Source organism: Moschus berezovskii, chromosome 4, assembly GCF_049115385.1.
Source record: "Moschus berezovskii isolate FMDL1 chromosome 4, NW_MosBer_1.0, whole genome shotgun sequence".
Lineage (NCBI taxonomy): Eukaryota > Metazoa > Chordata > Mammalia > Artiodactyla > Moschidae > Moschus > Moschus berezovskii.
In genome coordinates, this window is record NC_142463.1 from 18266052 (window position 1) to 18288501 (window position 22450).

General features: G+C 58.6%; 1 protein-coding gene across 3 annotated transcripts in view; it reads left to right on the forward strand.

Moving 5' to 3' along the window:
• The window catches only part of PTPRF (protein tyrosine phosphatase receptor type F), an 84271-nt gene extending 65112 nt beyond the window's left edge, over positions 1-19159 (forward strand). For all 3 annotated transcript variants that reach the window (XM_055401300.2, XM_055401301.2, XM_088835217.1), the window contains 20 exons: positions 636-753; positions 833-1411; positions 2087-2184; positions 2310-2563; positions 2652-2745; positions 3305-3523; positions 3801-3955; positions 6482-6597; positions 10403-10500; positions 13534-13657; positions 13756-13931; positions 14641-14760; positions 15067-15221; positions 15297-15582; positions 15684-15862; positions 16077-16203; positions 16393-16518; positions 16766-16920; positions 16998-17133; positions 17483-19159. In XM_055401300.2, the coding sequence (XP_055257275.1) occupies positions 636-753; positions 833-1411; positions 2087-2184; positions 2310-2563; positions 2652-2745; positions 3305-3523; positions 3801-3955; positions 6482-6597; positions 10403-10500; positions 13534-13657; positions 13756-13931; positions 14641-14760; positions 15067-15221; positions 15297-15582; positions 15684-15862; positions 16077-16203; positions 16393-16518; positions 16766-16920; positions 16998-17133; positions 17483-17551 (3384 nt within the window). In that variant the 3' untranslated portion in view covers positions 17552-19159. The remainder of the gene's footprint in view (positions 1-635; positions 754-832; positions 1412-2086; positions 2185-2309; positions 2564-2651; positions 2746-3304; positions 3524-3800; positions 3956-6481; positions 6598-10402; positions 10501-13533; positions 13658-13755; positions 13932-14640; positions 14761-15066; positions 15222-15296; positions 15583-15683; positions 15863-16076; positions 16204-16392; positions 16519-16765; positions 16921-16997; positions 17134-17482) is intronic.
• The last annotated feature ends 3291 nt before the right edge of the window (positions 19160-22450 follow it).

The window sequence follows — 22450 nt, forward strand, 5'->3', positions numbered from 1 at the left end:
CCTGGCTGACTTCTCAGGCGTCTCTGGGGACAGTATGCTCCCCAGGGTGGGGGGGTTCCCTGTCCTCTTCATCTCTCCTCCCTGCCCCAGCAAGCTTTGCAAGGCATATGGTGCTCACAGAGCCAGGGCCTGGATGGAGACAGGAGGGGTCCTACCCAGTCCTGCAGGGTGGTGCCTCGGCCCACCCCTCCACCTCCCTCTGTGGTGTGCGTGTGCATGCGTTAGTGTCTCCAGGTGGCCCTCCGCCTGCTGGTGCAGGAGGAGCTGCAGGCTGCACAGGGGTCCGTGCCAAGAGCCGAGCGAGGTGCTACATGCGTGCAAGGCTGCCCTGTGTGTCACGTGTACCTGGACCTCACGAGGTGTCATTCACAGTACAGTGCAGTGAAGGAGCAGTGTGGCCTTTTGTTCTTGTCTGAAAGGAAGAATGAGCAGCTTGTCTGCCTTAGGCTTGTGGCTCCCCGGAAAGGCTGGGTCCTCCTGGGCACACATCCACCTGCCTGTACTGCCTCCCGCAGGGTCCAGCACCGCACAGCCCCCCTCCCAAGACCTCTGGCCCCATGTGCCTGGGGTGGCTGGCCTGGTCTGGTCCCTCCTTGCTCTCCTGTGATGGGAATGGGCCCCTTCTCCTCCTTTAGGAAACCACCATCAGCGGCCTGACCCCAGAGACCACCTACTCCATCACCGTGGCCGCCTACACCACCAAGGGGGACGGTGCCCGCAGCAAGCCCAAAATTGTCACGACCACGGGGGCAGGTGAGTGAGGGGTTGGGGTCAGAACTGAGGGCGGGGCCGAGAGGAGGGCAGGGCCAGAGCCCAGTGCGTGGTTGTTCAGTCCCAGGCCGGCCCACCATGATGGTCAGCACCACGGCCATGAACACGGCGCTGCTCCAGTGGCACCCGCCCAAGGAGCTGCCTGGGGAGCTCCTGGGCTACCGGCTGCAGTACCGCCGAGCCGACGAAGCGCGGCCCAACACCATGGATTTTGGCAAGGACGACCAGCACTTTACGGTCACTGGCCTGCACAGAGGGGCCACCTACATCTTCCGGCTCGCTGCCAAGAACCGGGCTGGCCTGGGCGAGGAGTTCGAGAAGGAGATCACGACCCCCGAGGACGTGCCCAGCGGTTTCCCCCAAAACCTGCGCGTGATAGGGCTGACCACGTCTACCATGGAACTGATCTGGGACCCCCCGGTGCTGGCGGAGAGGAACGGGCGCATCACCAACTACACCGTGGCGTACCGTGACATCAACAGCCAGCAGGAGCTTCAGAACGTCACTGCCGACACCCACCTGACGCTCTCTGGTCTCAAGCCAGACACCACTTACGACATCAAGGTCCGCGCACGCACCAGCAAAGGCGCCGGCCCGCTCAGCCCCAGCATCCAGTCCCGGACCATGCCCGTGGAGCAAGGTGTGTGCTGCGGGCACGTGGCTACGCCTGGGGACCTCTGCTCTCCTTGACTCACTGACCTCTGGCGACTGTGAGCCACCGACCTCTGGTGTGTGACACTCCAATCTTTCATGACCATGATCACTAACCTCTAGTGAACAGGCGCCACATTCTGTGTGTGTGGTCTCTGACCTCTGCTGTCCTTGGCCTACTGACCTCTGCTGGGCAACTCCAGTCTCTTGTGACCTTGACCCACTGATCTCTCATGACTGCATCACCGCTCTTGGGTATGCAACACTAATCTCTTGGGGCCACGACCCCCTGACCTCTAGTGAACACGGTCCACCGTGCTCTGGTGCGCGGCCACATGGCTTCTCGTGCCCGAGTCCCACTGACCTCTGGTCACTCTGACCTGCTGTCTGTAAGCTCCAGCTTCACCTGTGCCCTTCTGGAGAGCCTGACCACGGGTCCTGTGGCTTCTGCCCCGCTTGGTCCTCACCATGAGGCAGAGCCGGGGCTGGGAGCTGAACTGTGTGCAGTGGAAGCTGGCGGGAGTGGGGATTCTGGCCCTCTGCAGCCATCCCTAATCCCCTGTGCCCTGCCCCCACCCCATCTCTCCCCAGCGGGGAGCCCTCTAGGCCCGGTTATCCCCTTTAGGCAGCCAGAGGTGACTCCTCCCGCCTTACATCCCAACAGTGTTTGCCAAGAACTTCCGTGTGGAGGCTGCAATGAAGACATCCGTGCTGCTCAGCTGGGAAGTGCCTGACTCCTACAAGTCAGCAGTACCCTTCAGGGTAGGTGGGGCCCATATCGCAGTCTCCGCCCGCGCATCTGCGTTCACAAAGCTCTGTCCCGTAGGCCTGGGAGGGGGCCCCTCACCCGAACACGCCACCTGTGCCCCCCTTTCCTTCCTGTGCAGATCCTATACAACGGGCAGAGCGTGGAGGTGGATGGGCACTCCATGCGGAAGCTGATCGCAGACCTGCAGCCCAACACCGAATACTCATTTGTGCTGATGAACCGCGGCAGCAGTGCGGGGGGCCTGCAACACCTCGTGTCCATCCGCACGGCCCCCGATCTCCTGCCGCACAAGCCACTGCCGGCCTCAGCCTACATCGAGGACGGCCGCTTCACCCTCACCATGCCCCGCGTGCAGGAACCCGCACTTGTCAGGTGCGCAGACACACCTCAGGGGAGGCGGGCAGGGCTGGCCATGCAAGAGCCAGGGGAGGACAGTCCTGATTCTTCTCTGCCCGCCCAGATGGTTCTACATCATGGTGGTGCCCATCGACCGCATGGGAGGGAGCATGCTGGCGCCACGGTGGAGCACGCCCGAGGAGCTGGAGCTGGACGAGGTGCCTGGGGACCTGGCCAGGGCGGCCCTGATGGCAGTCCCATTGTGCTGGTTGGCTGTGCCCCGGGGACTCCCCCCAAACTGGAATTATTCTCTGATTGGCAGCCTGCCTGTGTCTTTAAGGAGACGCACTCTGAGCTGGCTCCTGGGAGCTTTCAGAGAACTCCTGGAGGGCTTACCGAGACCTCCCCAGAGGGGTTTATGGAGGATCCATCCCCTGGGGTGCAAAGTGGCAGAGCCATCTCTCAGATCTAGAGAATCTCAGGCCCTGTGAGCCTCGCAGTCTGCAGGGGTCTAGAGGCCACAGACGGGCTCAAGTGGAACCCCAGCAGTGGTGGGCAGCCAGCCCTCTCTGGTGAGGGTGAGGAGGCAGGTTACCCAGAGGGCCCCTTCTTAGCAGGTTGGCTGGGAGGAGTGGCATTGCCTGCTGGTGTCCAGTGTGATTCTACACGGACAGTGAGTCAGGCCAGGCCCAGGCCCCTAACGTGGACGGTGAGCCTAGCCTTAGCCCGGGAGCATGCGCTCCAAGGCCCTGTGTGACTCCTGTGCTCTGCTGCCAGCTGCTGGAGGCCATCGAGCAGGGCGGCGGGGAGCGCCAGCGGCGCCGGCGGCAGACGGAGCGGCTGAAGCCATACGTGGCCGCTCAGGTGGACGTTCTCCCGGAGACCTTCACCCTGGGGGACAAGAAGAACTACCAGGGCTTCTACAACCGGCCACTGTCTCCAGACCTGAGCTACCAGTGCTTTGTGCTCGCCTCCCTGAAGGAACCTGTGGACCAGGTCTATCTAAGACCCCAGGCCTGACCAGACACCCCCAGACCAGTCTCAGACACCCCAGAGGCCCCAGACCTGCACTGCAGTCTCAGGGGACTAACCCCTAGGATCCAGAAGGACAACCCGACCTGGCCCTAGGGGCCCAGTGAGCTGACCAGACCCAGGTCAACCTCGTAGTTCCAGGAGACCCAGCCCAGAGCCCTTTCTCCAGGTTTGGGGGATGGAGGATGGGCGTTCTCACCCTGGGGCTCACCCGCTGTGCTGTTCCTCCACCGGGTCACAGAAGCGCTATGCCTGCAGCCCCTACTCCGACGAGATCGTGGTCCAGGTGACACCGGCCCAGCAGCAGGAGGAACCGGAGCTGCTGTGGGTGACGGGCCCTGTCCTGGCAGTCATCCTCATCGTCCTCATTGTCATCGCCATTCTCCTGTTCAAGAGGTGAGCGCTCTGGTGGACGGCCACCTGCCCGTGGACCCCCCAGGCCCTCCCCGGCCAGACACATGCAGGCCAGGGCAGCCACGCCGGCCTGCACCCCGGGGTGCACGCTCCTGGGCTCGGAGGGGAGTCAGGAGAGCGAAGCAGTGTGTGCGCACACCCACTGGTGTGAGCCTGGGTGTGATGAGCAGCCGCGCACCTTCACAAGGGATTTGTTCCGGTGCATCCCAGGGGCATGTCTGTCTGTCCGTCTCTGTGTTTCGATGGATGTGAGCATGTCTGTCTCTCAGCTTCACAGCACCACCTCCCGCTGGTCTCCTGCCTTCAGCATCCCCTCTGCCACCAGCCCTAGATGACTCCCAGCCTGACTCCCCTGCCCAGGCTTTGAAAGGCCCAGACCCAGCTCCAGGCCCACGTGCCCACGGACACTCACTTGACGGACGGTCATTCAGTGGCTGCTGTGAGCACAGCATCCCCAGTTGTCCCAGACAGAGGGTGTCTTGACCCTTCCCACAGCCCTCCCCCAAGGGTCCCTGTCACAGGGGATGGGCCCCCCCACCCCATCACCAACCGGGAATCCAAGCGTCCCCCTCGACCCTCCTCCCTCCCACTCCCCGCCCAGTCTCTCGTGAATATCACTTGACCTGCCCCCCACCCCACCGTGAGCTCCCCGCGAGGCAGTGCACACGCACGTGGCACGCCTCAGTCCTGTCTCTCGCGTAGCTGCAGCCTCCTCCTCTTCTTACCGCGCCCGTTCCTCTCTGTCCTCCTCCCGGCCTGAAGGGTATTTGCAAAGATTTACTTTGTCACCCTCAATATGAAATTTCTCAGCTTTAACTGAAGAGTTTTATAGCCTGTCTGCAGCCTGACGGTCCATCAGATGCCTGGCTGCTCTGGCCCCTGCCACCACCCCTACATCATCACTGAACTAACGCAGTTCCCGGCCATCCTGGCCTGCGCCCCTCCACTGCACTCTCGTCCCATCCTTGGAGACTCCTGTCCAGGCTCTGGTGCCACGAGGCTCTGCCAGGCCCCTCCCACTCCCCCGTCACACTGTCCCCCACTGCCTGGTGGTGCTTCCACGGGAACCTCGCTGGGCCTGTTCCCGTCACCCAGCACGAGGCTGTCAGCACACGCCTGTTGGCCCTTGTGTCTGCACACGGGTACACACACAAGGGCCTGTGCCCGGTGCCCCAGCTCTCCCTGCCCTTGACCCTGACCCTTGACCTAGACTCAGTGCCTGCTACCTGAAGTTCGCTCCTTCCTCCCAGGGTGAATAGGGACAAGCTTGCCTGGTTCAGGGCCGGAAGATCCCTGGGTAGGGAACCTGAAGAGCGACTCCCACACCCACTCAAGCCCCCTCCGCTGCCGTCTGGGTCCTGGTGTACGCCAGGAGAGGTGACCCCCTCCCTGTGAATGCCACGTGGGTGCTGTAGATTGGTTCGCAGTGTCCCCCTGTGTCATGAGAGGGCCTGAGTGTGTGTGGCGGAAACAGTGACGGTTCCTTTCTTCTGTCCTTGCCTGTCTTTCGGGACCTAGTAAACAAGAAAGGTAGGAGTCCTTCCTTCTCTCTTCACACGCCTCCCCCTTCACTTCTTGTCCCAGTGCGCACTGCGGGTCCATCGGGGAGGGACGCTGCTTGAACCAGAAGCCTCGTGGCCTGCGGCTGTCTGGTCAGCTCAGCAGATGCCGGGGCCGGCTCTGTCACTCTCTCCACCTGTGCCCTGCATAAGGGGGTGCCCCTTCTCAGGAGATAGGCTTAGCTCAGAACTCCAATGCTGCCCATGCATGCACAGGCCGACTCGGAACTCCCCCAAGCCTGCCCCCAGGCTCCCAGGTGTCTAAGGTCACCGCAGCGCTGCAGGAGACAGAGCTTGCAGTGTGCAAGGAGCGCTGGCTGCAGGGCAGTGGGGAAGTGTGTGGCACACACTGACGCACACTCGCCTGAGTTTCCTCCCCGACACAGCTGTGTCCACTGCGCAAAAGCCTTGGATACTTGTCAGCAGAGGGACCCCACAGTCTGTCTTTGATCCTGTCCCTGTAGACCGGGGAGCCAAGGCAATAGCAAGGGAAGACTGCCCAGCTAGGGGAACGCCTTCCCCTGCTGCTCTGCGCCTTTACCCTGATCCCAAGAGCCAGACGGCGGGGGCCCAGCTCTCTGTGATGTTTGCGTATCTTATGTGTCCTTTGCATGTTTAGTCCTGGTGGCTCCTGCTGCCTCAGCGTGGGGGTCTTGCGGACAGCAGCTACTGCCCAGCCGTGACCTGTGCCCGTGGGAAGGAGCCACCAGCCTCTGCAACCCCTTCCTTTCTTGCTGTGCTGGCCCACTGTCCACTCCCGACTCCTGCTCTCCCCCCATCCCACCCTGTGAGGCTGCTGTGGCCCTGGCCCCCCTGCGCTCAGAGACCCCCAGCCAGGATGGGAGGGGCAGAGCTGTGGACACAGAACTCTGGGGCAGCCGGCCACGTCATGCGTCTCTGTCCTCCGCCTGGACCTCAGGTCTCACCAACCACCCTTCTGCCTCTCCAGGAAAAGGACCCACTCCCCATCGTCCAAGGACGAGCAGTCGATTGGGCTGAAGGACTCCTTGCTGGCCCACTCCTCCGACCCTGTGGAGATGCGGCGGCTCAACTACCAGACCCCAGGTAGGGTGGCTCCGCCAGCCTGCCAGCCCTGCCTGGGTGTGCTGGTCTCCGCCCAGGGATGCTGGCCTCACCCTGGCCCCCGTTTCCTGTTCCTGCCTTCCACCCTTCTCCCTGAACCCATTGACTGTCATGAAGTGACCCAGGAACCCCTGTGTCCAGCGACTGGATAGGCGCTGGAAAGCCTGGAAGCCTCGGCGGGTGGGGTGAAGCTCCTTAGACCCTAACTCGTTTTCAGTCAAGCCCTCCAAATATAGGTCCAGGACCCTCACAGAACCCACATCCCAGCCTTGGGGTGTCAGCCCCTGTACGTGCATTCTGACCCCTGCACCCAGAAGAGAGGTTTGTTCAGGGGGGATGGCTTATCAGATCTTGTGGTAGGATGGGGGTGTCTGCACCTGACCCTCCTTGATGGCTGGGCCCCGATTTTCCGTGTGAGCCCTAGGACGCAGCACAGGACTTGGAGCCTGCCCCTCCTTCCCCACCACTGTCGTGGGCTCTCTGGCTGTCATTCCGTGTCGGCACCCCAGCAGCACAGCTCAGTCTCCTTCCCAGCGGGGCAGGGTCAGTCCTCGGCTCCCAGGGGCTCTTTCCATCAGGATGCCTCTTGCCCTGGTCTGGGGTTGCCTCAGTGACAGTCTGAGCTCTGTGAAGCCAGGAACGGTCTTCCTCCTCCTCCATCTCTTGGGTTGTGCGCATTGAGGGTCTTGTTAAGTGCCTGTGAAACACGCAGCTGAATGAATGAGTGAGCACAGGGTTTGTGTGTGCACGAGCTAGTGTGCACTGCGTGCTGAGTGAACGTACCATTTCATGGCTGGAAACGACAGCAATGATGTGCTAGTCTCACGGCCTTTATGAGTCAGAGATTCAGACGGGAGCACAGCAGGATCAGCTTGTCTCTATTCCAGAATATTTGGGCCCTCGGCAGGAAGACTCAAAGGCCAGAATCATTTAAATAAGAGGTCAGCAAACTGTGGCCTGGGGCCAAATGTGGCCCACCACCTGTTTCTGAAAATAAAGTTTTATTGGAACACAGCCCTTTCATACATGTACTGTCTGTGGCTGTTTTCACACTCGAGAGCAGAGTCCCCAAAGCCAAGAATATTTACTCTCTGGCCTTTTATGGGAAAGTTTGCTGACCACAGAATTCTGGAGACTCATTCATTCTTGTGTCTGGTGCTTGATACTGGAGTCAGCTATGGGTCCACCTGGGGTTTTCGGCTTTCTTCCCGCACCCTGGGCTTCCTGACAACACTCCAAATGCACGTGTCCTGAGAGGGAGAGAGCCAGGCTGTTGCACCCAGGTGTGGTCAGATCTGCACGGAATCAGAACTCCAGGGTGCTGGGGTCTGGAGGGCAGAGAAGCCTCCCCTGAGAGGGATGCAAAGCCCTGGGGGCCTTAGCCAGGCAGAGGGGCTGGGAGACAGCTCCTTCCGGTGACAGTGGCAGGTGCAGAAGCAACTGGGGGGCACTGTGTCCTAAAGCATTGGAGCTGGGCGTGCTGAGAGCCAAGAGCTCAGTCTGGAGGGTGAGTCACAGCGGGTGCCTGCACGCCAAGCTAACGGGTTTGGACTTCATGTTGAGGGTGCCAGGGAGGCGTGAAGGGTTTTCAGGAAGGGACCAATGGGGGTCAGAATTGTGCTCTGGAAGTATCACCCTGGCTGGAAAGCAGATTGGAGGGGGAGAACCCGGGGAGGCAGACCGTTGTGAAGGTGCTGAGGACCTGGACGTGGGGCTGGCCGTAGGGGCCTGCCTGAGCAGCAGAGCTTGGGCTTGATTCCCCGTGGGGTGAGGAAATAGGGGTAGGGGTCTCAGGATGGCTCCATGGTTGCTGGTTGAGCAGGGGGATGGCAGGTCCAGGGGGTCCTCCACACCGACATCCTGGCGGAAACCATAGGAAGAGGAGGTGCCGAGGAGCACACAGTGGTCAAAGCCTGCAGATAGATGAGCTCTCCCCGGAGAAGGGCGCAGAGAAGGGAGAGCTTGGCCCAGGAGCAGCCAGGGAAGGAGCTGGAATGTTGAGGACAGATGGAAGGATGGCCAAGGAGGGGCAGCCAGACAGAGAGGGAATGTCGGGGAGAGGAGCGTCTCTGAGGCCAGGCTGAGGGGGCTGTGCAACAGACTGTGGTTTTAGCAGTTGGAACCTCGGAGAGGTCTGAGTCCCGGGCAAGGAGCCTTTTAGCGGGTTGAGGTACTGCCAGTGGGGGATGAGCCAGTGGATATGCAGGCCTTGCCGGGGTCTGGATCCCTGTGGCTGTAGGGATCTGAGGAGGGAATGCAGGGTGGAGCACAGGGGATCCAAGGTGGTGTTACAACGGATGGAGGACCAGAAGGATAGGAGGCCGTGGCCCGGGGCAGGCCTTGGGGCAGGGCATGGTGAGGGTCCTCAGAGGGGCTGAGGTCAGGGGATGAGGCTGCTGGCCAGGAGAGGGGTCTCTGTGCACAGGGTTATCCAGGGACGGGAACCAGTGACCAGAAGGAAGGGTTGGCTGGAGCAGCGGCAGCGCTGAGGCTCCCCCTTCCCATATTTTTAGTTCAGCAAATGTTAATTATTTTCTTTCGTAATCTAACTTTCCTTCTGAAGATGCTTGAAATGCACAGAAGAGCTGAGAGAGTGGCGCGGTCCCCATCTGCCCATCCTTGCTGGGGACGCACCCTTCTGTTTCTCACACACGTGCCTTCCCTCTCTCTAAAAGCACACTTGTATTTTGCCAAATGATCTGGAAATAGCCAGGGTCAAACTTCGTTACCAGAAGCCACGAGGTTGGCTTGAACCTAGAATTTCATCCCAGGAAGCGGCCCCCAAGGCTGTGCAGGCTCTAGCGGGTGGGCAAGGGGCGTCTGTCACTTGGGCGGGATGGAGCAGAAGGGGCTGCGGTGGGCCAGCCCTCCGAGCTCCCCAGACCCCCAGTGGCTGCAGTCCACCAGCGATGTAGCCAGAGGTTAACAGGTGTCCTTCTCTTGCCCCGCTGTTTTTGTTCTTTTTCTCTGCAGGTTCCAGTGTCCCCAGTTGCCCGAATATCTCAAGTTAGTTTTTCACGTTCCCCGTTTGGGGCCCACTCTGGCTTCTGTGTGTCTCCTCTACTTCTCTCACCGTCACCTCTCTCCTTCCTTGAGCTCTTCCCCTGTCCTGTCTTTGCTCTGCCTTCTCAGCGCCCTGTCTTTTCCTCCTGCGCCCTCTCTCTCCCCACCTCGCCCCCTTCCTCCGGCCGCCCCCTCTCGTCTCTGCCTCTCCCACCTCCCGACTCAGTCCGACTCCTTTCCGGCGCCTCTCCCATCCCCTTGCCCTAGTGTCTGCCTCCTCTTCTCTACCTCTCCCTCCGAGTTCTTCCTCATCACTCTGCCGTATCTCTGTACGTCATGATCACTCCATCCCCGTGCCGGGTGCTGGGATGATGAGGTCACAGAGCCTCCCACGGTGACTGGCACCTTGAGGGCAGGAGCGCTGTCCAGAGCAGGGCCTGCGGGCTGGGCCCAGGCTGAAGCAGCCCAGCCCCGGCCCGTCCGCTGCCCTCCACCTGGGCATCTGGCCCCGACCTGGGAGGAGGACCAGCCACTCCACACGGTGTCACGTGGCCATGCCCACTCATGCCCACGGCATCCGTACCCCTCACCCTGTGCCCTCCCGCCCCCCGGCCGCTGTGTGCCCCGCCACCCTTGTCGCCGCATGTGCCGCTGTCTCCATACCACCAGTGCCGAGTGCTCCATGGTCACACGTGTTCACATGCGCACATACATGCATCGGGCTGTCTCCACCACCCGCTCAGGCCCCACGCTCACTCTGCTCATGTACCCGCCCTGCTCCCAGGTATGCGAGACCACCCGCCCATCCCCATCACCGACCTGGCTGACAACATCGAGCGCCTCAAAGCCAATGACGGCCTCAAGTTCTCCCAGGAGTACGAGGTGAGACATCCCTTCACCGTCACCCCCACCACCACCATATGCCTGGCCCCAGGCCAGCTCCTGTCCTGCCTCAGGCCCCTGCTGTGTGTTTGGGGAGTGGGTGGTGGGCTCCAGGCTGCCCAAGAGCACAAACTGAAGGGGTCAGCAGTAGCCAGTGGGGAACTCAGCTTCTTAGGTACCGGGCCTGGTCAAGACCTTTCAGGCATGCCAAGATTAGGACACAAAGTCACATGCCCTTGTGCTAATGGAGGCAGAGAGAAGGTCATAAACACAATCAGTAATAACAGCTGGCATTTGTAGAGAGCTCCCTGCCAGCCAGCTCCAGGCGAGGCGCTCTGCATGTACCATCTATTCATGTCCTCCTTACAACCCTGTGAAATGGGACCTGGTGTTATCCCATCTTACAGGTGAGGAGGCTGAGGCCCTGAGAAGGGAACGACTTGTCTAAGGTCATGTCACTGATGAGCAGTGGAGCCTGTCTGGCAGCCTGTGCCTGCACGCGCGTGTGCTCAGTGTATATCACAGAGATGGGGAGTCTGGGAGCCTGACTCCTGCCGCCTGGGCTGCATAAACCTTCCTGCTCCAGGTGCTTCCTTCACTGTGGTTTCGACCCTACCTGCTTCCAGGAGGCGCTAGTGGTAAAGAGCCTGCCTGCCAGTGCAGGAGACATAAGAGACGTGGGTTCAATCCCTGGGATGGGAAGATCCCCTGAGAAGAAAATGGCAATCCACTCCAGTATTCTTGCCTGGAGGATCCCATGGACAGAGGAGCCTGGTGGGTCACAGTCCATGGAGTCGCAAAGAATCATGCAGAGAGTCACAACTAAATCGACTGAGCATGCACACACGCTGGGGGCTCAGACTTCACTGCTCCACGACCTGGAGTCAAGGCTTCTAGCTCCCAACTGGAGAGGGGCTTTGCTAGTGAAGGAGGTGATAAGGAGAGCCCAGACTCCTCTGAGGAGTACTGGCGAAGGTGTTGTTAAAGCATCTTCTGCCTCAACCCCACTCAGGCCCCGCTCCCGGCGCAGGCCTGGCACAGGATTCGCCTCCGTGGATGATGGATGGATGGGTGACTGAAGGGCTAGCTCTGCCCTGCTGTGCATCCACTTCCCTCCAGTCACTTGTCCACCCTCCACTGTGCTTGCTGTCCTGGGCACCAGGGCTCCACTTCCAAGGGCTGTGGGTCAGGTTTCCACAGAGGAAGCTGAGCTTGGCAGGCAAATTGATGATCACATCTGCCTAGCGGACAGGGTGCTGTCTTCTTCCTGTGGAGCTCCCACTGGAGGGCCTGCCCTGCACAGGGCCCCACCACAGGGGGAAGGAGCCACCCAGTCAGGCTCCCTGCCTCCAGTTCCCATGAGGCCTTCACTCATCCAGTTCCACCTCCCACTAACCCTTCCTCCTGTGGGGCCTGCACCCCACTCTCCAGGCCCGCAGTGTCCTTCTCTCACCTTCTGCCACTTCTTTGCTCCAGTCTGCGCTCCCCTTACAGACCTTCCTCCTTCAGGAAGCCACCTCTGGCCACCCTGGCCTGCCGAGAGCTTTTCTGAAGCCAGGATCTGGTAGCTGTTACCTTTAATGATCAGCATCATCAAGCACTTAGCCTGTGCTTGCCACTGGGAGTGTGGAGACAAGTGCCCACAGGGAACTCAGTTGATAGGGAGATGAGTGCAGACAGATAACAGTAAATGTGGCCCTGTGCCGTGGTGTTAAATATGCAGATGTGCAGAGAAGGTCCTCCAACAGCAGCACGAAGCAGGCAGGCTAGGGGTGGGGTGTGCTGGGGTCTCACGGAAGTGCTCACTGACCTGGCAGAGTAACAGGCTGGTGCAGAAACCAACAGGCAGGTGATGTGCTGTGCTGAGAACTTCGGGTTGTATTCATCTGTAAAAGAAGGGTAATAATAGAACTGGTTTCATAGGAGGATTGGGAGAGGGAATACACAGAGTGCAGAGAATAGCGCCACGCACTCGGTAAGTTTTTGCTGAGATTCAGCTGTTATTATTATCATTCGAAGTGACAAGGAGCCATGGAAGGCATTAAGCAGGGAATTGATCATCAAATTGGCATTTTATAAGGATTGTTCTGGCTGCAAGGCAGAGAGAGGCAGGGAAAGGGGCAAAGGAAAGAGGCAGGGAGATGCCCAGTCTGAGCAGGAGTGGCCCAGCTGAGGCCCTGGCAGCAGGGTGGTGAGAGCCAAGGAGCTGGGGGAGCATCGGGACGTGGTGACAGATAAGATTCGGGGCACAGAGGAGTTTGGAGGATGACTGGCAGGTTGTGGCCGTGGCTTTGGGGTAAATGAGGACAGAGCCCTTCACCGAGACGGAACCCCAGCGGCAGAGCAGGGTTTGCACAGGGGAGCTGATGAGCTCAGCTTGGCAAGGGCTGAGATTGAAAAAGTGTGGGGCGTCCTGGTGGGATGTCAGGGGCCTGTGGGCTCTGCAGTCCGGGTCTCAGGGGAGACTGGGCTACAGCTGAGTGACGTCAGCTCCAGCATATGGGCGTGAAGTCCTGAGAGCCAGTGAGCTCATCTAGGAAAGGTTGGAAAGTGCAAAGAGGGCCTAGGAATGAACCCCGGAGAAGCACTGTGTCCTGCCTCTGAGAAGGAACAGCCGGAGAGGGAGGAGGAGAGCTGGGCAAGGCCATGCAGCAGTGTCTGGAGCCCAGCAGCGTTGGGTCATGCACAGCTGGCCGCCTCTCACTTCTGCCCTCATTGGCTAGCTGGGTGCAGGGCTTGAGGGACTTCCCCTGCCCCCTCCCCACCCCTACCACTCTCCTAGGCAAGGGGATTTGGTACCTTGGTCAGAGGAGTCTTCAGTCTGTCACCTTGCTGACCAGTTCCATGGTAGCCTCTGTGCCCCATGGCTGGGGAGCTGGGGCTCAGTCTTCCCCAGCACCACGGGACAGAGCCAGTGACTGTGGCCTGAGAGCAAAGGCAGATGTGGGCAGCACCTGGAAGGCCGGGTCTCCTGGGGCCCTAGGCAGAGATTGGCTGTTACCCCGCTCCACCTGCCTCCTTCACTCCTTGCAGTCAATTGACCCGGGACAGCAGTTCACGTGGGAGAATTCAAACCTGGAGGTGAACAAGCCGAAAAACCGCTACGCCAACGTCATTGCCTACGACCACTCTCGAGTCATCCTTACCTCCATCGACGGTGAGCCTCGGGCGGGGCCCCCTCCCATCCCCTGACTCTCCACGGACTCGGTCGGAGGCCCCAAGGTAATGCTTTCCCGGGTCCCTTCCTGCCCGTAGGTGTCCCCGGGAGCGACTACATCAACGCCAACTACATCGACGGCTACCGCAAGCAGAACGCCTACATTGCCACGCAGGGGCCGCTGCCCGAGACCATGGGCGATTTCTGGCGGATGGTGTGGGAACAGCGCACAGCCACTGTGGTCATGATGACGCGGCTGGAGGAGAAGTCCCGGGTGAGGCTGTGCAGGGCCCTGCTGGGGTTGGGGGGTCAGGTACAGATACTCGGGCACCTCCTCCTGTCCCTGTGGGAAGACGCCCTTCAGGGGACTTGCCAAGTGCTATCGTTCTCCTGGGTTGTCCTCGTGTCCCAGCTGCTGGGCGCTCCTGGGACGTGGTGTGTTCCCCAGACGCCAGTGGGTTCCTAGCGTGTTAATATGTTGTCCCAGATGCTGTCATTTTCCAAGAATGTTAACATGTCCCCCAGTTACTGCATGTTTCTGGGATGTTCTCGTGTTCCCTAGATGCTAGAGTGTTGCTGGGGCCTTAACACATCTCCTAAGTTAATTAGTGGAATAGAGCTGTTGTTATCTGCTTTTACACAGCAAAGCATTGACTGGAACATAAAATTTACAGAGCTTGAAAATGGTGTATAAATGTTATGGGTAGATTTGGCAGAAAATGCACCTGGTGCAATCTGGTCATGAATAAATGATTTTCAGTTACGTCCCTCGTTCCCCTCGCAAGGGCAGGGGTGGCGGCCTAGTATGAGGTCCTGATTTGGTCTGGTGAGGGGGTGGCATGATGAATCTGAGATCTCAGGGGCTAGGGGCCTGGCAGCTAGCACAGCTGGACCTTCCCTCAGCTCCTTCCCTGGGCCCTGCCTGTCTGAGCCTTTGGGTCCCTCTAACACCATTGCCCGCCCCCGCTGCTGTCCCTCTGCAGGTGAAATGTGATCAGTACTGGCCAGCTCGGGGCACTGAGACCTACGGCCTCATCCAGGTGACCCTGCTGGACACAGTGGAGCTGGCCACCTACACTGTGCGCACCTTCGCGCTCTACAAGGTACAGCCCTGCCCCCGTGCCTGGCCCCAGCCTGGAGACTATGAGTACCACGGTCTGAGTGGTGTGCTGGGGGAGTGGGGGCGAGTGGGAGTCCCGCGTTGGAGGTCAGGGCTTGGAGGTGCAAGCGGACCATGCCGGCCGGTGCTGTGGGCAGGATGGTTGGAAGCAGCACCCGAGTTCCTTCAGGTTGACCCACGTGACTTCTGAGTCCCGTCGGAGAGCCGGGGTCTGGCCTTGGTGTCAGGGCAGGCTGTAGCAGGCATGCTCCCTGGTCACTCACTCCATCTCTGCTGCTGTCCTCTGCAGAGTGGCTCCAGTGAGAAGCGGGAGCTACGTCAGTTCCAGTTCATGGCCTGGCCAGACCATGGGGTCCCCGAGTACCCGACCCCTATCCTGGCCTTCCTGCGGCGGGTCAAGGCCTGCAACCCCCTGGACGCGGGGCCCATGGTGGTGCACTGCAGGTGAGGGGGTGCTGCCAGCAGGGGCGGGGCAGAGGTGGGGGAGGCCTTTGCCCAGGCTGAGTCCTGTTCCTGCAGCGCGGGCGTGGGCCGCACGGGCTGCTTCATTGTCATCGACGCCATGCTGGAGCGGATGAAGCACGAGAAGACAGTGGACATCTACGGCCACGTGACGTGCATGCGGGCACAGCGCAACTACATGGTGCAGACTGAGGACCAGTATGTGTTCATCCACGAGGCGCTGCTGGAGGCCGCCACGTGTGGACACACGGAGGTGCCCGCCCGCAACCTCTACGCCCACATCCAGAAGCTGGGCCAAGTGCCTCCCGGAGAGAGTGTGACTGCCATGGAGCTGGAGTTCAAGGTGGGCTCGGGGCTGGGCCTGCCTGGCTCCAGCGCCTGGACCGGGTCATGGGGACGGCCCCCCCAGGAAGCCCGGCCTGACCAGCCCTTCCCTTTCGCTAGTTGCTGGCCAACTCCAAGGCCCATACATCCCGCTTCATCAGCGCCAACCTGCCCTGCAACAAGTTCAAGAACCGCCTGGTGAACATCATGCCCTATGAATTGACCCGTGTGTGTCTGCAGCCCATCCGCGGCGTGGAGGGCTCTGACTACATCAACGCCAGTTTCCTGGATGGCTATAGGTCAGCACTCTCGTGACTGCCCACCACGCCCATGAGTAGCTGGGCCCGCACCTGGCCAGTGGGGGGCACAACAGAGTCAGGCTGGCCCGGAAGACCTGGGTGGGCTTCCTAGAGGAGGGGTGATCTGAGTGGGGGCCCCAAGGGACTAGGCAGCCATGGGGAGACTCTAGGGACAGCAACACCTCCAGCATGTCCAGTGTTGTGTCCGCCCCAGACAGCAGAAGGCCTACATAGCCACGCAGGGGCCTCTGGCAGAGAGCACCGAGGACTTCTGGCGCATGTTGTGGGAGCACAACTCCACCATCATTGTCATGCTGACCAGGCTTCGGGAGATGGGCAGGGTGAGCACACCAGCCGCCCTCCTCAATCGCGTCCTTTCCCTTCAGGCCCCGTAAGCATAGCCTCAGACCCTTACCGCCACCTGCGGCTTTCCACTCCCACATCCTCTGAAACCTGGAGCTCACCTTCCCCGCTCCTCTCTTCCCCACCTTCTCCCCTCCTGACCCCAGGGCTGGGCCCTCTGTCCACAGGAGAAATGCCACCAGTACTGGCCTGCAGAGCGCTCTGCTCGCTACCAGTACTTTGTCGTCGACCCGATGGCCGAGTACAACATGCCCCAGTATATTCTTCGTGAGTTCAAGGTCACGGATGCCCGGGTGAGTGAACAGGGGAGTATGTATATGTGCATGAAGGCATGTTTGTAACACTGCCTGAGCCCCTCTGGGGTGGGGGCTGCCTGCGTGGTACCCCAGCTCCAACCATAGGAACCTAAGTTAAGGTGTGGGGGCACGAGCCCACTTCCCAGGATGGCTTCAGGGTGCTTACCTGTGCTGCTGCACCGCTCACCTGGCCAGGGGGTGCCTCCGCTCCAGCCCTGACCCCGGGCCCTGCCACCTCTCGCAGGATGGGCAGTCGAGGACAATCCGGCAGTTCCAGTTCACAGATTGGCCGGAGCAGGGCGTGCCGAAGACGGGCGAGGGCTTCATCGACTTCATCGGGCAGGTGCACAAGACCAAGGAGCAGTTTGGGCAGGACGGGCCCATCACGGTGCACTGCAGGTGGGACCGGCCCCGCGGGGGCTGGGCGGGCGGGGGCCTGGGGGCCGGAGCCCTGACACAGGGCTCTCCCTGGGCAGTGCTGGCGTGGGCCGCACCGGGGTGTTCATCACACTGAGCATCGTCCTGGAGCGGATGCGCTACGAAGGCGTGGTTGACATGTTCCAGACCGTGAAGACCCTGCGCACACAGCGCCCAGCCATGGTGCAAACGGAGGTATGCAGGCCCCTGGCCAGGCTGAGGCTGGCTCCTCCCAGACACATGCCACTGGCATCGCCCGAGGCACAGGGGCGGGGTGAGCTGGACACACTCCCCGCTCGGCAGCTGTGCACTGGGTGCTGCTGGTATGCCTGGCTCCCAGCTCGGGTCGCACGTGGCAGTCCTTAGGGGTACACGATCTAGGGGCAAGCTGGGGTGGCAGGGGGGAAGCCCAAGCAGATGTCTGGGTCCAACCGCTGCTCCTGGCCAGCAGAGGCTGAGTGCATGAACCGTTGGCTGCAGTGCATGTGCCCTTGGCCATGTGTGGCGGGTGTCCGCCCATGCTGACCGGCCCCCTGTCCCGTAGGACCAGTACCAGCTGTGCTACCGCGCGGCCCTGGAGTACCTCGGCAGCTTTGACCACTATGCAACGTAACTACCGCCCCCTCTCCTCCGCCACCCCCGCCTGGGGGCTCCGGAGGGGACTCAGCTCCTCTGAGCCATACCGACCATCGTCCAACCCTCCTGCACGGATGCTGTTGGGACCACAGCATTTCAGGAACATTGCCACACCGCACAGAGTGCCCAGAACTGCCCTGGGCGAGGGGGTGGGCCAGCAGGCAGGCACCACGGCGCGGTCTCTGTCCACTAGGCCTGCCCCGGAGCCACTGCGAACTCTCTGTTCTGTTGTTGCGGTTCTCATGCTTCTTCTCATGGGGTGGGGGGGTGGGAGCGAAGCCTCCCTTTTTATACATTAAGTGGGATTATAGACAGGGATTATAGCCTCTTCCCTCTGACCTTTCTTTTTGCAAATTCTTAACTGCAGACTGGGCTGCTGTGGGGAACGGGGGAATAGTTTGTTTTCTCCTTGAGTTCACTTTGGATCCTTTCCTTTGGTACGACTTTCGCTGCTGCAGGACGGAGCGTGCCTTCCCCATGTGTGTGGAGCCGGGGCCGCCAGCCTGAGCGGAGGCACCGCTGATCCGGCTGCCCTTCCAGTCCTGCTGACAAGACCCTGTTTCAGCCAAGTGCAGGGAAACACATTTGGGGGGTTTAATTTCTGTTCCATTTTTCCGTAAGAGCCTTATTTGAGGCCCCACAGACAGTGGTTGGGGAGAGGAAATGGGAAGCCCTCACCCCCAGTTGTCTATTCCAGTGCGTGTGTAACATTCACAGCCCAGAACCACAGATGTGTCTGGGGGAGCAGGCGTTCCTCATCACCATCGTGTTTTGCAAAGGTTAAAGATAAAGCAAAGATGAAAAACAAAACAAAAAAAATTCAAAAGAAAAAGAAAACCCAAGAAAAAAAAGAGGCACCCCCTGGCCTCTGCTTCAAACCCCTGAGAGGGTAGGTGGCTCTGGGCGCCTGGGGGTTCCCTCTGGGTCCACAGAGCCTGCCTTTTGTCTGGCATTGCAGGATGGCATGGTGTTGGTAGGCTGTGGGTATGGCCACATGGCCGAGACAGCGGGCACTGGTCAGGGTGTGTGCCATGCCCCACACACCTCAGGGCCAAGCAGGGGTGCGGCTGGCTGTTCAGGTCCAGGCCAGTGGGCCTGGTAGCACACGTCTGTCCTCCGGGTGGGGGCCAGATGACTTCCTTCCCTGGTTTGCAGCTGTCTTCAAAGCCCCCAAGGAGCACTCTTTTCCACTCCTTCAAGCTGCCCTCCTAAACCAATGTGGCAAGACTACTGGACTTCTCTCAATGATACTAGCCTCAACCCCTATTATCTCGGCTTGCTGAGGGGCAGGGAGAGGGCCTCTTCCTCTGGGAAGCACTATCTAGGTAGGTAAGTGGGGGCGGGAAGGGTGCATAGCTGTTTTAGCCGAGGGACGTGAGACGGACGTCCCCAGATCTAGCTAGGCTGTCGAGACCACCGATCCAGGGTTGGTAGCGTTGACTGAGACATTCATTTTTACCTTGTGGATGCTAGTGCTGCAGAGTTCACTGTTGTACACAGTCTGTTTTCTATTTGTTAAGAAAACTACAGCATCATTGCAGAATTCTTGATGGTATTAAATTTGAATAATCAGATTTCTTACAAATTGGGTCTCTTGTCTCCGCTCTTTCTGGAATGCGAGTCTGGACTGTCAGTCCCTCGGGGTGGGTTCTGCAGATTTCCTGCTCCTCAGGAGACAGTGTGACTGTCCTGAGGATCTGGTGACGAGACGGGCTCCCAGGATGGTGACCAGTTTCAGATGGGAGCCTGAAGACTGAGCCACCAAGTGTGTGGAGGGAGCACTCTGACATGAGCCCCAGCTCCCGGGGCTGGCAGCACACCCCCTGCCAGATTCTGGGTTGCCACATCCCCTTCTCCTTCACCTCCTCCCTCTCCTTTCCCCTGCTGTAAGGAAAAGAATGGCACTATGGCAGTGGCGGCCCAGACTATATGGCAGTTGGTTAGAGGATACTAGTAATTCCTGCAGTGTGGGCATTAGACCCAGTGTGGCCATCCAGCTCCTGGACACAGAGCAACATTTGTAGTGGTCTCTCCACTGGTAATCAGTAAGTCCTACCAGGTTGGAACCTTGGAACTTCTGGGGACAAGAGATAAGCAAGGTCCAGAACAAGTGGAGAAAAGAAATACATGTGGTCAGCGGTGACCGAGTATTGTGGTAAACCCAACACAGAGGTGCTATGGCAGCACCTCACCCTGCAGCGGGATCAGGAAGGACTTCCTGGAGGAGGTGATGTAAGCTGGATTCTGAGTGTCACATAGGCTAAGTAAGGTTTCTTTCAAAAGATGAGAACAGCATTTCCAATGGAGAGAGTAACTTGTACAAAGGCTTGGAAGCAAGAAACAGGCTAACAAATATGATAGACTACAAAGAACACCCATGACTGGGGTAGACAGACATAAGGTGGCAGACATAAGGAGACTGAAGGCAGCTGAGGGGCTTGAGCTGGTTGTGGACTCCCTGCTGGGTGGCAAGCCTCTGTACCATGCTGAACAGAGGCTCTATACCACGCCTTTGAGGCCTTCACAGCCCCCCAGTTACCAACAGTCTCTTCGGTGGCTGTGGTTTCTCTAGCTCCTAGCTCAGTGTCTGGCATATTTCTTTTCATTCAGAAAAACAGTGCCATCATTGCATTATTCTTGATATTAAATTTAAATTTCCTAATAATGAGCCATTAAACATTTTCAAGTGAGGGTAGATATCAGATTGTCTCTTGAAGAGCAACAGTATATGAACTGTACCAGGCAGGCTCTGCATATGCTGCTTTATGGACATGATCACAGCCTCAGAACAACTCAGCAGGCAGACCACACAGGGCAAGTTGGTGCCAGAGCTGGGACCCACACCTGGTTATGGCTGTTCCAGAGTCCCTGCCTTCTCCATTGCCTGGTGTCTGGCTCCCTCCTCTTGGCTGTCACCCCCTCCCAACCCACTCCTCCAGGCTCCAGGGCTCCCCCTCACAGTGTGAGGCACCCCATCTACAGGCATCTCTTCAACCCTGCCCTTTTGGCCTCTTCTGCACCTGTTTGATTCTCTGCATTTCCGGGACCTGCCCTCTCCTGCCTGGACTGCTGCCGTGCCTGCTCCCTGGTCTGCCTGCCCCCAGCCCTGCCCCAGCCATTCTCTCCTCGGCATTGCCACCAGAGTGATTCTGTTAGCAGATGTGACCATGACACTGTCCTAACAAGACCTGACCAGGCCTTCGCAGTCAGCCCAAACCACAGGTTTCTGAGGCGGCAGGGCCCTACTGTGCAAGTAATTTGAAATAGGTATTTTTCACGTGATCCTCACAGCAATGTGTGGGGTGGGTCCTGTTAGGCCATTTTGTAGATGAGAAAATCAGGCCTCATTCACTCATTCAACAGAAAACTTGAGCACTTGCCATGGGCTACTCACATCAGGGCACAGACTTCTGCCTGGGTGGTGGTTATCTTCCTAGCAGGAGGGTACCATGCATGTGAAAAGTAATACATGTATATAGTTTGTTAGAAAGTGATGGGTTCCTCAAAGTGGGGAGGAGATTAGAACACAGGGAAGGTTTGGTTAATAATCAGGGTGGTTGGAGAAAGCAGCATTGAAAAGATGGGATTTGAGGAAAGACGAAGCTGGTGATAGATTTGCCTGAACGTCTTTGAAATGAGCATCCAGGCCGAAGGAGCAGCTGGAGCAGAGGCCCTGGACAGGAGTGTGCCTCATGGGTTGAGGCACGTGTGGCCGTGACACCATGAGCAGGAGATGGGAGAGCAGTGGAAGATGAGGTTGGAAAGGAAATGGGGCAGCTTCTAGGCCAATGGGAGGACTTTGGCAGGAATCCAGGTGTGGTGAGCAGTGTGGCCAGATACCAGTTGTGTCTTGGAAGCAGAACTAAGAGGATTTGTTTATGGACTGGATGTGAGAAAGGAGTCAAGGTTGACCCCACAGTTTTGGCCTGAGCAACTGGAATTGAGATGGGGAAGCTGTACATAGGAGCTGAGGAGTTTGGAGGAATTTGGAAATTTCAGGAGGGTCTGCCTGACTCTCCAGAGCTATTTCCCCACTGCTCCCCGCCCGTAGCTAGAGACAGAATCAGATGCATAGAGAAAAATATATATATATATTTAGAAGGAAATACACCAAAAGCTGTGAGTGTGGGTGGCTTTTTTCTTCACAATTTTCTAAATTTTCTGTAAAGACTGTTTTAAAAAGGACAAACTTTTAAAATGGTATTTCACCATGCTGTGCCTCTTGGGGGAATCTTAGTTCCCTGACCGGGGGATCAAACCCATGCCCCTGAAATGAAAGCGCCAAGTCCTAACCACTGGCCTGCCAGGGAAGTCCCAACACTTCGTTTTTTAGAACAACAAAAATCTTCCATATAGAAGTGTAAAACATTAAAGTTTCCACCATTTCCTTGCCCCCCAACTCCCTGGGGGGAATTCCAATTTATTCTTTATTCTTCTGGGCATTTTATATGAATCTTGAAACATGTATAAACTTTATTTTTATACAACTGTCATCCTGTTGTTCATAGCTTTCTGCAAATGGCTCTTTTCATATTAGTGGGAACTTCTTTCCATGTTAGTTTTTACCTGAGCGACTGAACTGAAACTGCTACATACTCTTCTGTTATGGATACGCCATAAATTTTTTTCATGGTTATTATTATAGCTTTGTTTATTAAAGGAAAAAGTAGATAGAGACTTTCCGGGTGCTATAGTGGATAAGAATCTGCCTGCCAATGCAGGGGTCACAGGTTCGATCCCCGGTCCGGGAAGATTCCACATGCGACGGAGCAGCTAAGCCCGTGAGTCGCAACTACTGAGCCCAGGCAACAAGAGAAGCCACCTCAATGAGAAGCCCGCACAAGGAACCAGAGGAGCCCTCGCTCACCGCAACTAG